The sequence below is a fragment of the Tachysurus vachellii genome, chromosome 13, assembly GCF_030014155.1.
Source record: "Tachysurus vachellii isolate PV-2020 chromosome 13, HZAU_Pvac_v1, whole genome shotgun sequence".
NCBI classification, from domain to species: Eukaryota; Metazoa; Chordata; class Actinopteri; order Siluriformes; family Bagridae; genus Tachysurus; species Tachysurus vachellii.
Window position 1 is genome coordinate 2,352,501 of NC_083472.1, and position 13,608 is coordinate 2,366,108.

Here is a 13,608-nt window from a genome sequence, read left to right on the forward strand (position 1 = left end):
ACGCTACACAGTCTGACCTGAAGCGCACTGCTGATTATTTTTAATAGTCTGTCGTTTTTCTACATTTTGTATTCAGACCTGAAAATGTGTGAAACCAGGATTTGGGATTTGCTACGTGTTTGTCGTCGTCTCTACTGATAAAGCGGAAAAACAATCTCCGAACCTCCAGCACGCTCACCATCAAGCTCGCGCTGCGCTACGTCCCATAAACTTGATGAGCTCATGCACCAAGGTTTCTTCACAATATCGTGTCTCAGGTTTATCCTCAAAATGTTGCAAATTCTTTCCTCAGAATATTATGGGTTTTTTTTCTCTCCAATTGTTGTTACTGAAAATTACACGTTTTTTTTCTCTGATTATTGCTTTATTCTCAAAACATCACTTATGTTCTCAAAATATGAGGTTTGATCCTCAAAATACTGTCATTTTATGCTCAAAACATTGATCATTTTGCGAGTTTATTCCTCAAAATATTGCAAGTTTATTCCTTAGAGATAAATAGTCATCTCATTTTAAACTTTAATATCTTTCTCTATGTTTCTCCCATTCTCTAAACCTGCTTTGAGACAAAGTCTATTGTTAAAATGCGCCAGACAAATAAACCTGAATCGAAACGAATCGAAGATTAGGGCCCGAACATCGAGGCTACGGCTGAGACGTTTTTCGGCGCAAGCAAGATTTCTTTCGCTTTATTCTCAAAATGTTGGAAATTCTTTCCTCAGAATACTACGTTGTTTTTTTTTTCTCAAATTGTTGTTACTGAAAATATTGCACGTTTCTTCTCTGATTATTGCTTTATTATCAAAACATTACTTCTGTTCTCAAAATACGAGGTTTGATCCTCAAAATACTGTAACTTTATTATCAAAACGATCATTTTGCGAGTTTATTCATCAAAATATCACGAGTTCATGATCAGTTATTATTGTGCTGTTCTACACAAATAAGTATGTACACTTCAGGTCGGTGTGACGTGTGTGTGTGTGTGTGTGTGTGTGTGTGTCTGTCACACTCCCAGAAGTCCTGGAGAAAAACTCCGGATCCTCGAAAACGACAATATAAACAGAACTTTAATAAACAGCTCATGGCAAAACAAGCACCTAAATAACGGAGCAGGGTTCCCACACTTTTCCAGAGATCATTTTCCAGGACTTTTCCAGGACATTTCAAATTTAGGAAAAAAAGACAAGGATCACAGATTCACGGCCTAAAGTAATATGTTCTTCTCTCCAGAAGTCTTAAAAACAACTTTATGGCTATTACTTAACTATAAAATTAGAAAAACACCAGATACACACACACAGAGCTTCTGAAGTTAAACTCTTCACTTTATTATAATGAACACATTATAACAACTGCTAAGGCCCTTCTTGTTAAACTTTTCCTTCCCTCTTCCCCAACTGCGTTCTCAAAAAAAAACAAAAAAAAAAACGGCATTATGAAAAATAACTGCAGAAACATTCCCAAACGGAATAAACAACTAACTGTCTGTCCAAAACATTCACTGCATTAAGCTCTAATGAACAGTATCCTTTTGAACTTTTTAATTTAGTTGTTTCAAATTCTCTTGCATGTTTTCCAAACTTTGTTCTAGTGCTGCTAACTCCTCACTTTTCTCTGTGACACTTTTTCAATAGGCATTTGATTTTGACAGTAAGGTGAAGTAATGCTTTCTCTCTCGGTATTTATAAATGTGTCATTGACTCACTTTCACAAATGATTCGTTAATAAACGCATATTCAAAGAAACGCCACTGTATTGTACTGTACGTTGCTAAAAGCGTTCTGCTCCGGCTTTGTTTGGAACTACTGTGGTTAGTGAAGGATAGAAAGGAAGTCACTTAACTTCTTGTTTAGTGAACTGTTGCAAAAATCAATATCACATTTGCAAACGTGTTTTTAAGTTTATATAAGTAAACCTATTATAAGTTACCGGCCTTCGCCTTATGTTTACAACATGTTTAGAACAGTAAGATTAAACAGCATAACAAAAAACCTGTCAAAACTCAGCATCCCTGAACAGAGCACTTTCTCATTCATTCATTCATTCATCTTCTACCGCTTATCCGAACTACCTCGGGCCACGGGGAGCCTGTGCCTATCTCAGGCGTCATTGGGCATCAAGGCAGGATACACCCTGGACGGAGTGCCAACCCATCGCAGGGCACACACACACACTCTCATTCACTCACACAATCACACACTAGGGACAATTTTCCAGAGATGCCATTCAACCTACCATGCATGTCTTTGGACCAGGGGAGGAAACCGGAGTACCCGGAGGAAACCCCCGAGGCACGGGGAGAACATGCGAACGTGCTAACAACTAAGCCACCGTGCCCCCTCAGAGCACTTTCTGTTAATGTTAATTATTTCGACCAGTTGTAAACTGTTCTTTAAATGATAAATAATTTTCCAGGACAACAAGATTTTTTCCAGGACAATTTATGTTTTCTCTCATTTTCCATGTGTTTTCCAGGACTGGAACAATGGTCATTAATTTTCCAGGATTTCCAGGTTTTCCAGGACGCGTGGGAACCCTGCGGAGGTCAAACGGAGCTGTGACGTCACACTGAGCTGTGACGTCACACTGAGCAGGGTGTAAAAAGAAAGGGACAAAAATATACCAACCAAAACTGATCGGTTTGACACCCTATTCACACCTCTATATATATCTAAAAAATGAGATCTAATTGTGTCTAATGTACATATAAAGAATAGTATAAACAGATTATTACTAATAATAAATAAAATAAAAACACCGGGGTTGCAGTTTTTAGGGTTTATATGAAATTTAAGATGAATATATCCATAAACATGTAAAAAATAAACAAAATTTTATTCATTAGCAGCATAATTATTAAACTATTTTGAAAAAAAAAGTATTTACAAATCTGTAAAATCGCCGTTTAACTCAATCACCACCCAAGATAGCAACAAACAGGCTGCGTCCCAAATTGCTCCTTAGGGCACTCCGTTAAGTGTACAAACCACCTCATGAAGCGTTGACACAAAGTGCACGTGCAAAGGGCGTATGGCGTTATTTGGGATACGGCCCACTGCTATACCAGCTATTGTATCGGTGAACGTTTTATTTTGGCTTTATTTCTGTTTTAAACGTGAACCTTTTTATAAAGTTGGATTTAACAGCATGCACTCACCTTGCCATGATTTTGAGAAACGATGCTGTGTGTAGTTTATGTGTATAAACCCGTAATTGTTTTAGCACACGAACACCTTTAGCCCGAAAACTAGCTCGCTAACCGTGACATCAGCATCCGGGTCACAGAGCGCGAGCGCCTCCAAGTGTACACGCTTTGCGCATGCGCCGACGCGTGCGGCTGTATAAACTGATTAAGAGGAAGAAAATAATGTATTATTTTATACGATTTTATTTATTCGATTGCTTCTATTTTATTTCTTTAAAAAAAGACATTACATTAGGACAATGTGTCCCTTATTAAAAAAAATGAAAGCAATTGCAACTATAAAGTTCTTCAAATTGCATCAAATTATATAAAGGCGTACAGTATCGTATAGAGTATGTTTAGGTAGTATACTTGTTCGTTATCGATTAAAAATAAATGTAATGAGGACATTTACAAAATAAAATAACGGACGGTATCGGAGAGTTTGTCAACAATCTTACGACAGTGTCGTAAAAATACGACTGGATACGACTGTTTTTAATGGTTGCCTAGCAACCGAAGAAGAGTGACCGTTTGAAACAGCTAGGCGGCTAACAGCTGCTAAAATTGTGTTGTTATGTAAAATAAACATTCGGTAATATATTAGTGCGTTAGCTTGTTATTGGAGTTTTGTTAGAAACAATGTTTTAATAAGAAATGTAGCTACTGGTGCTGTCCTTGTTTCTGTTAGTTAGCTCTAGTGAGCTAGGAGATGTAGCTAACAGGCTGATTTTCTGCCTTGTGTTTTCATTAAATACTGTTTACCTTTTGTCTGTTAAGTCTCTGAAACTCTGTGAGCAGAAATGCTATCATGTATTTAACTACAATACACGTTATTAGAGCAGACCGGAGCAACAGAATCAGTTTTTATTTCGATTTTACTGCAGAAGTAACTTACTTTCCTGCAACACGTTTTTCTGTTAGGTTTCTCTGCCTGTGAGCTTCGAGTGTGCGGTTTTCAGACAGCAGAAACAAGAGCAAGATGCCTCCAGCTACAGACTGGACCTTCCTGATGAGGGTGGACCCTGACAGTTTGGGAGACGAGGAGGAGAAGATCTGTGATATGCTTTTGAATGTACTGAGACCATGTCATTGAATTTATGGACAATGTTTACATAAAAGATAAAACTATGATATACTGGAAATTTCTCAGTCTGGTAAAATAATTGTACAAATGCCAGCAATTGGCAAGAAGAAGAAAAGCGACCGTATTCATCCGTAATCGCTTGCTTTAAAGTAATACACTGGTTTCACTGGTAGAAAGGATGAGAAGGGTCGTCTGGAGAGAATGACAGCACTGGTGGAAATTTGGACCGCCAAGTCATAACTAACGTCCTGGCAGAGGCGACCCCACTTATGCATATGTAGCTGCACTGTAGCTGTTTTGTTACAAACTACATAACTGTGCAATTTTGTTGTATGTTTTTTTTCTGGCTGATCCCACAGCACATTAATGTAAGGTGCAAGTGTTTACATCTGCATTTACTTCTACAGATTTACCCCAAAGACCTGAAGGAGAAAGAGCCGAAGAAAGCAATACAGCTGTTCAGAATCTCGCAGACTTTACTTAAGGTACGACGCACCCTCTGTGTTTGTCCAACGAAGTGCCAGCTATTTCACATAGCCGCTTCTAGGCCAGTCTAAGAGCTCTGTCTGTTCACAGCTGAAGGTGGAGGAAGCGACCTGCGCATACGAGATTGTGGAAAAGGCCGGCGCTGATCAAGCTAGAATGGGTACGGCAGCATCACTGGGAGATGATATTTAACTCTAGTCTGTGTCGCTGAGTTCTAAACTGATCTTGGCCTTGTTTCATTACAGAATCACAGCTGAAAGAGAAGATTTCTGAGCTGAAATCAGACCTAGAGGTAAACACACCATCACAAACTGTCTGTCTGTCTGTCTATATATGTATCTATCTGTCTGTCTGTCTATATAACTATCCATCACACCATCCATCTATGTGTCTGTCTGTTCATCTGTCTACATATGTATTCACCTATCTATCTATCTATCTATCTATCTATCCATCCATCCATCCATCCATCCATCCATCTACATGTCAATATATTTATCTGAGCATCCATCCATCCATCCACATGTCAATATATTTATCTGTCTATCTATCTAGCTATCTATCTATCCATCAGTCTATCCATCTATCTATACATCTATCCATCCATTGATCTTTGTGTAAATCTATTTATCTCTCTGTCTACTTTTCCATCAACCTTTCCATCCATCTATCCATACATCCTTTCACATGTTCATTCACTTATTCATCTATCAATCTGTCTATCCCATCAAATTTCTATGTAATTTCACTCATAAATAAAGCTGTTAGTGAGCAAACACACCAGATGTTCCAGCAGTACAAGAAATTCCCTTTCACTGTGAACTCTATTCCATTGAATTATATTGATGTATTGATGAATAAACATATTCATCAATAATTGATTTATCCTAAACTTGAAAATTCTGTAAATTTGATTGCTGTACATGTTTTACCCTGATGTAAACATGGCTTCACCACATGGCTGATAGCTCAGATTAGGATACTTGTGAGCTGTGCCCTGCCGTTAAAGCCCAGAAAGCGGAGTATATGTGTAAAGGTGTGTGAGGAAGGATGGCCGACACATTGTAACCGAGTTCTGGTGTAACAATGATCTCGTGCAGGTTGCCCAGCGCTCTGCAGGGGGCAGGGACACGCGATTCCTCCGGGATGAAATCCGCCAGATGGAGAGTCAGTTGGAGCAGAAGGATAAGGAGCTGGTGCAGCTGGAGAAGGACATGGATAAAGAGAGGAAAAGCAACGAGGAGGTACGGCAGAGCTGAGCTGACCAATCTGCTCTATCTCACACCTCAACTGATAAACATCTGCTTTTAAATCACTTAACAGTAGATTTTATTTATATATATATATATATGTGTATATATATATATATATACACATATATATATATATATATATATATAAAATGGTATGTATTAACATACATGAACTGTGTAACTGTCTGTCTCTCTGACTGTCTACTTTTCTGTCTGTCTGTCTGTATGTGTAGCTTCTGTATGTCTGTATTTCTATGTATATGTCTGCCTTTCTGTTTATCTGTCTGTATATCTGTCTGTCTCCCCATGGATCTCTCTGCCTGCCTGCCTTATTTATATATCTGTCTGTCTGTCTGTCTGTCTGTCTCTCTGTGTATATGTCTGCCATTCTGTCTGCCTGTCTATCTACCTGTCTGTCTGTATACCCGTCTGTCTCTCCATGTATCTCCCTGCCTGCCGTTCTTATCATATATCTTTCTGTCTGTCTTTCTGTCTGTCTATCAGTCTCTCTCTCTCTCTTTAGCATTAATTGAATGTGTTTATTTAATTTATTCAGAAGAATGTTGTTGTTTAACGTGTTCGTCTGACTGAATGCACTAGCTGTCAAGACGAGCAGAGGAGGCTGAAGACGAGAACAGAAGGCTCAAAAGAGAGGTGCGTGCACACACACACACACACACACATTCCTTTGTACAAGCATGGTAGCGTGTTATAAAGACGTTTACTCCGAGTTACTGAGTTAAACATGAGGTGCACTATGGAAGGGAACATAATGTTGTTCACACAGCAAGCTGAATCCTGATCCTAATCCTAATCCTGGATTTGTTTCCTGAATCATGTTTAGTCAGGTGTTAAGGTGCCACGGTTAATCTCGGCGTATGATCACAGCGGTACCAGAGTGCCGACATTAGAAAAGTCTTTCTCAGAAATATTTCTATACTAACAGATAAATATTTGTTTCATTATATATGCAGGAATTGTGTGGTGTTGTTTTTTTTTATTATCGACTAATAACAGGTTTAAACCGGTGCATTATGTCGGAAAATCCATAAAACCCATGTTTTTTTCCCCGTTTATAATTCTAAACGATTTGTACGTCAGCTCCTGCAAGGACCACGTCACGGTTCAGGATCTACTCTGCGGAAATACTAGCTAGTGGGGAGAAAAGTCAAGCCGCATCTAGTCCGTAATTGTGTCGCTTTGTAGAAGCCAACATTCTGTTTTCCTATTTAAGCTTAGACAAAAATTTATCAAGAGTAACTCCTTCGGATATGTTGTAGACGCTGGTCTGAAGTTTGTTGCTGTTACTTTTCTAAGCGATCCGAGTACCGGTACTTCCGGTACCGGGTCTCAAACTGGCCTTTTTTCCCATAGACTCCCATTATAAACTTTGGAGGTTTATAACTCGGCAAACTTTCGAACTATCTACACCAAACTCCTTTAGGGTGATACTCTGAACAAAGGTTTAAATTGGTGTACCGACTGGCCTTTCGGTTGTCCCGCAGCCCCGCCCCCTAAATATGCAAAATCAAAAAAACTTTTTACAACATGGACATGTGACATATCAAAACACTCAGAACAATGAGGGGAACTTCCTCACATGTAAGTTGATGACATCACGTGATGTCACGTGAAAATAAAAATTTTGCACAACATGGGCAAGTGACATATCAAAACACTCAGCCCAATGTGGGGAACTCCCTCAAGAGTATTCAGATGACGTCACATGCTCGTCTCCACTTACCTTCAAATGTTTTGGCACCCTAGCTTTCCGTCCACTTGCCTCCAAAAGTAACACTGCCCCTTATGTCCACTCGCCTCCAAAAACCACCGGCCTTTGCAAATACTTGCATCGTCAAAGCCAACATCAAAGTCTGTGGCGACAAACTTTATAAATCTAGTTGTGTTTGTAGAATCTTACAGGATATGTGATCTGATGGGTGCTTGGGTCATTGGCTGCTTCCCTCGCTGCTTCATCTCCACCTTTAATTCCATCTCTGTTTTTTGTTTGATCATTCTTCTTTTTTCCTTATATTTTCCCGCATGCCTTTTTGCTCTCTCTCTTTTTTTTTTTTCTTCACCGACTCTTTGGTCATATGGTCATACCTTCAAGATAAAGCAGCTTAGGAAGAAGGTAAGAGACCAGTTGGAGATGAACCAAGACTAACACACACACACACACACGGATTCAACACCCAACAACAGGATTCTGATTTATCTTCACAAACACACCCTGCTTTTATTTTGCTTCCCTGCAGAACGAGCAGCTCCAGCAGGATGTGGAGTTCTACAGGAAGGAGCTGGAGCAGAAGGACTCACACCAGAGCCGTGACGAGAGGAGCGAGGCTCAGAAGAAGCTCAACAAAGCCAACCAGCAGGCCGACCAGTACTGGGAGAACTGGCAGGTCAGCCGAGAGAGCAGAACGGGACATACTGTCTGGGTGGGAGGGGCTTACACCGTGTCGCCGCTCATCTGGGCATCTGTGAGATCGTGTACGAGGATTAGGGCAGATAGCGTTGTCCTCTGAGCACGTTACTCCTCACTGTGACGCAGCACAAGCAGAATAAGTCACGTTCTCAGCGGACACACGTGTTACTGACTGGTGTTGGGGGCGGGGTTTGAGGTGGTGGGGGTTGGGCTAAGACTAAATTAGGGGAAAGTAGGAGGGGCAAAGCAAACATTATGTTTATATAAAATATCTAAAGTAATACATAGTATGGTTTCTCTAATAATTCCCACCACTGTATGATTAGTTATTATTGATTTTCTTTCTATAATGTTAGAAATAAAACAGTTGTTAACACCCCATACACACCCCATGTAAATGCCCATAATCACAATTTTCACAATTTTCTTTTTTTTCCGATTTATCGTAAGAGTTAGTGCTGTTGAACGTAAAGGAAACAAAGTTTCCAGCAGCTATTATCAGGCTTTCCTTCATCAGAGTCACAATCCAGACCTCAGCAGAGATCTCAGGTAACAACTCTGTAGCTCACGGCTCTCTCCGATCCCCGCAGCGCTCGGAGGACGAGAACTCGCACCTGAAGAGCGAGCTGGAGAACTTGCAGAAGAACCTGGAGGAGTCAGTGAGAGAGATGGAGAAGATGACTGACGAGTACAACAAGATGAAGGTGGCGGTGCAGCAAGCGGACGGGTTCATGGACCAGCTGAGACGAGAGCGAGACCAGGCCGCACTGCAGGTTGTTTATCTTAACTTGACTCTGTACGTTAGAGTTTATTGTCTTTAGGGTTTAAAACATGTCGGGACTTCAAGAGGAAAAGGAGCGCAAATCATTTCTGCTCTTTGTTTGTTTTTCCTTGCCTGAAATGTTTGTGTACACATGTATATGTGTGTGTGCATGTGTGTGTGCGTGTATATGTATGCATATGTGTGCGTGTATTTGTATACGTGTGTGTTCGTATGTGTGTGCACATGTGTCTGAATGTGTGTATTTGCATGAATGTGTGTGTGTATGCACATGTGTCTGAATGTGTGTGTGTGTGTATGCACATGTGTCTGAATGTGTGTGTGTGTATGCACATATGTCTGAATGTGTGTGTGTAATTGCATGCATGCATATGTATGTGCGTGTGTGTATATATTTGAACACGTCTGATTGTGTGTGTTTGTATGCATGTGTGTGCGGGTGTATATGCACACGTGTCTGTGTGTATATATGTGCGTGTGTGTATATACGTGTATAGGTGAGAGAGCTGACGCAGCAGATTCAGGCTCGCTCTGAAGAAGACGATCCAGTAATGGCTGCAGTCAATGCTAAAGTGGAGGAGTGGAGGGTAAGTGTGTGTGTGTCATTGTAAGGCCTAATTATATTGTCAGTCAGTATTAACTTTAGTTCAGTAGCTCCACAGACACAGTACTTGAGTAAATCTGTAACACTGTACACACTAATCCCTGTTTAGAAACCATAATCACATCAGTAACAGCTTCAGCGATGAGCTTCATGAGCTTCACTGATGGTGTTTATACTATTTACCTGTCAAAACATTTGAGATGGGAAAAGGTGTCATTATCACCACTTACCACTTAAGTCATTATGAACTGTGTGTGTGTGTGTGTGTGTGTGTGTGTGTGTGTGTGGTTTAATATGATGGTTGGTTCAGTTCTCACATCGTTAATCTTGTCACATGACCCTGCAACATACTGTATAATTTCTCCTGTTGACATTGATCAGAGTCTGGCACACGTTGCCGTTTGTGTGTGTGTGTGTGAGTGTGTGTGTGTGTGTGTGTGCGCGAGTGTGTGCGCGAGTGCGAGTGTGTGTGCGCGAGTGCGAGTGTGTGTGCGCGAGTGCGAGTGTGTGCGCGCGAGTGTGCGCGCGAGTGTGTGTGCGAGTGTGTGTGCGAGTGTGTGCGAGTGCGAGTGTGTGTGCGAGTGTGTGTGCGAGTGCGAGTGTGTGTGCGAGTGCGTGTGTGTGTGCGTGTGCGCGTGTGTGTGCGCGTGCGCGAGTGCGTGTGTGTGCGAGTGCGTGTTTGTGTGTGTGTGCGAGTGTGTGTGTGCGAGTGTGTGTGTGCGAGTGTGTGTGTGTGCGAGTGTGTGTGTGTGCGAGTGTGTGTGTGTGCGAGTGTGTGTGTGTGTGCGAGTGTGTGTGCGAGTGTGTGTGCGAGTGTGTGTGCGAGTGTGTGTGCAAGTGTGTGTGCGGGTACCAGCAAATCTTAGAGAACACAAACATACTTGTTGACAGATTGATTGTGTGAATTTTGCAAATGTGAAATTTGTGTGTGTGTGTGTGTGTGTGTGTGTGTGTGTGTAGAATGTGTTATCAGGGAAGGATGCTGAAATCCTGGAGTACCAGCAGATGATTCGGGACCTGAGAGAGAAGCTAAGAGCAGCTCAGATGGATTCAGACAAAAGCAACATCATCGCATTGCAGCAGGTCCTCAGCAGATCACCTTTAGGTCACAAAACCCGCCTTAGAAAAGAAGATCGTACACAAATTATGGTTCGGAATTTAAAACACAGGAAGTGCCGCAATAAACACACGCAGCAGCCTGAGAAACGATTTAAGTTTTACGTATTACGTATTAGGTTGCCATGGTATCCAGCGACGTTTATCGCAGGTTAAATTAAATACGTTTTCCAGAATGAAGAGCGGTCTGTTTTCACAGAAAAGGCCAAGACAAGCCACAATAATTCGAGCCACCAGGAAGCCCCGCCCCTTCCCTCTCGTCTCCAGAAAAAGACGATTATAACAAAAAGATTTTTTTTTTAAGTACGCGTTAGTCCAAGCAGGCTAATATTTTAAAAGACGTCACTCGTCCTGAACGGATCGAAGCATCTCTTCGAGACGTCGAAGACGAACAAAAGAAGGACGTCTAAAAAGATTGACGAGTGCCGCAAAGCGTCAGTTCTAACATTTAACGCATAACGTTCTTGACGGTGAATATAATAGAACATTATTCCTAGAACACAAACAGACACGTAAACAACAGAGCTCTACTTTCCCCCTCGTATCGTACACACATAAAACCTGTCCCTTTATTCACTGTGTGTTGGTGTAGTTCAGGAAGTCTGTCCATCTTCTGTTGTTGTTGTTGTTGTCGTTTTTGTTTTCTTTCTCCTTTGTTGTTTCACACTTTTTGTTCTTTTCTTCGCTGCTTTAATTCCACCGTGACGCAGATCGTTTATGAACTGTGCGCTGTAAGTACTTTGTTTTAACCCCATCGCCTCTGTTAGCCGTCCTCGAGCTCTCCTTTACTTTTCACTTTAGTCGTTCATCTTTAATTATCCACCACTTCCTGTTCTATACTGTGGTTCCGTGCAGATCAGTTATACTGTAAGTCAGCGATGATGTATTAACAAAATCGAACCACGTGACCTAAAAGGAATAAACTTTAGGGTCATAAGATGAACTCTGAACTCTGCTTCATCACACCATCCTGTTGATGGTTATTTTCCTATTATTATTATTTTCTTTTTATTCCTCGTAACTAATTAAGATGTTTGTGGTTCAGTAATAAGTAATAAAACTGATTGATTATTTCATTGTCATTGTTTATCATTAATCTGTAAAATGCTGTACTTTTTTTTGTATAATTTAGGGTTTCTTTTAATTTTGTGTTTAAATTGTACTGAGTGTGTGTGTGTGTGTGTGTGTGTGTGTGTGTGTGTGTGTTTTGCCGTTGGAAGGCGGTGCAAGAGAGAGATCAGCAGATCAAGCTCCTGTCTGAGCGAGTGGAGCAGTACACTGGGGAAATGGAGAGGAACGCTCTGCTCATCGAGGAGCTCAAGAAGCCACTAAGGAAAGATAAAGGTGTAAAATCACACGCTTTTTTCCTCATCGTCTGTATTCGCTTCCTGTTAATGGGAACAACGGTAGTGGTGTTTGTTTGTTTGTTTGTTTGTTTGTTTGTTTGTTTTTTAAGAACCTTGTTTATGATTCTCATATACAAACAAAAAAAACATGTCTTCAGTTTGAATTTTTCCGAATTCGATTCATTTTATTCAAAATATTCAGAGAATCAAATTGAATCAAATTTTGATGCCTGTGGATTTAAACAATGGAGGCTTTCGGACGATGGGAGAAAACTGGAGAACCAGGATGAAACTCTATACAGAGAATAAACTGAGTTTAGATTTGAACCACGAGCAGTGGAGTGAGCGAGTGAGTGAATGATTGAGACAAAGTGAATAAATGAGAGAATAAGACAGAGAGACAGTGTTAGTGAGTGAGACAGAGTGAGTGAGACAGGGAGACAGTGAGTGAATGAGTGAGTGAGTGAGTGAGACAGAGAGACAGCATGAGTAAGACAGGGAGACAGTGAGTGAATGTGTTAGTGAGTGAGTGAGACAGAGTGAGAAAGAGAAAGACTGAGTGAGTGAGACAGAGATTGAGTGAGACAGAGAGTGAGTGAGACAAAGAGTGAGTGAGACAAAGAGTGAGTGAGACAAAGAGTGAGTGAGACAAAGAGTGAGTGAGACAGAGAGTCAGTGAGACAGAGAGTCAGTGAGACAGAGAGTCAGTGAGACAGAGAGTCAGTGAGACAGTGAGTGAGTGAGACAGTGAGTGTGAGTGAGACAGTGAGTGTGAGTGAGTGAGTGAGACAGAGAGTGAGTGAGACAGTGAGTGAGTGAGACAGTGAGTGTGAGTGAGACAGTGAGTGAGTGAGAGAGAGTGAATGAGAGAGACAGTGAGTGAGAAAGTGTGAGAGTGTGACGGCGTGAGTGAGTGAGAGAGACAGACAGAGTGACAGTCGTCTCATTTTTGATCAAGATTAAAATATTGTCACTCTTGTCTTCTTCGCAGCACCATTAAAGCTGTATATTGTACTTATTATTGGACACCTCCTGTCAATCTTCATTATCCTGTGTGACATCACCCGTCGATCCACCAATCAACCAGAATCAGAATCAGGATTAGAAACAGAAACAGAAGGAGGAAGAAGACGTGTGCTAATTTGTTAGAGAGCTGTATTGTTGTTCATTCGGTTATAGTATGTCAGACTGTTCATGTATCCCAATTTGTTAGTCACTTTGCCTATGTGACTCGTTAGTCACTTTGTGTATGTGACTCGTTAGTCACTTTGCCTATGTGACTCGTTAGTCACTTTGCCTATGTGACTCGTTAGTCACTTT

The 13,608-nt window shown here is 41.0% G+C and overlaps 2 protein-coding genes across 2 annotated transcripts in view; one reads left to right on the forward strand and one right to left on the reverse strand.

Moving 5' to 3' along the window:
* Positions 1–3,317, reverse strand: part of tmtc3 (transmembrane O-mannosyltransferase targeting cadherins 3) — a 37,328-nt gene extending 34,011 nt beyond the window's left edge. The window contains exon 1 of the mRNA XM_060885013.1: positions 3,161–3,317. The gene's annotated coding sequence lies outside the window, so the exon portion shown is untranslated. The remainder of the gene's footprint in view (positions 1–3,160) is intronic.
* Positions 3,318–3,581: 264 nt separating this feature from the next.
* cep290 (centrosomal protein 290) overlaps positions 3,582–13,608 on the forward strand; it is a 37,319-nt gene continuing 27,292 nt past the window's right edge. The window contains exons 1-12 of the mRNA XM_060884984.1: positions 3,582–3,782; positions 4,112–4,262; positions 4,682–4,759; positions 4,851–4,920; positions 5,006–5,052; positions 5,861–6,004; positions 6,614–6,667; positions 8,272–8,418; positions 9,032–9,214; positions 9,720–9,809; positions 10,787–10,909; positions 12,163–12,286. Of these exons, the coding sequence (XP_060740967.1) occupies positions 4,170–4,262; positions 4,682–4,759; positions 4,851–4,920; positions 5,006–5,052; positions 5,861–6,004; positions 6,614–6,667; positions 8,272–8,418; positions 9,032–9,214; positions 9,720–9,809; positions 10,787–10,909; positions 12,163–12,286 (1,153 nt within the window). The 5' untranslated portion in view covers positions 3,582–3,782; positions 4,112–4,169. The remainder of the gene's footprint in view (positions 3,783–4,111; positions 4,263–4,681; positions 4,760–4,850; positions 4,921–5,005; positions 5,053–5,860; positions 6,005–6,613; positions 6,668–8,271; positions 8,419–9,031; positions 9,215–9,719; positions 9,810–10,786; positions 10,910–12,162; positions 12,287–13,608) is intronic.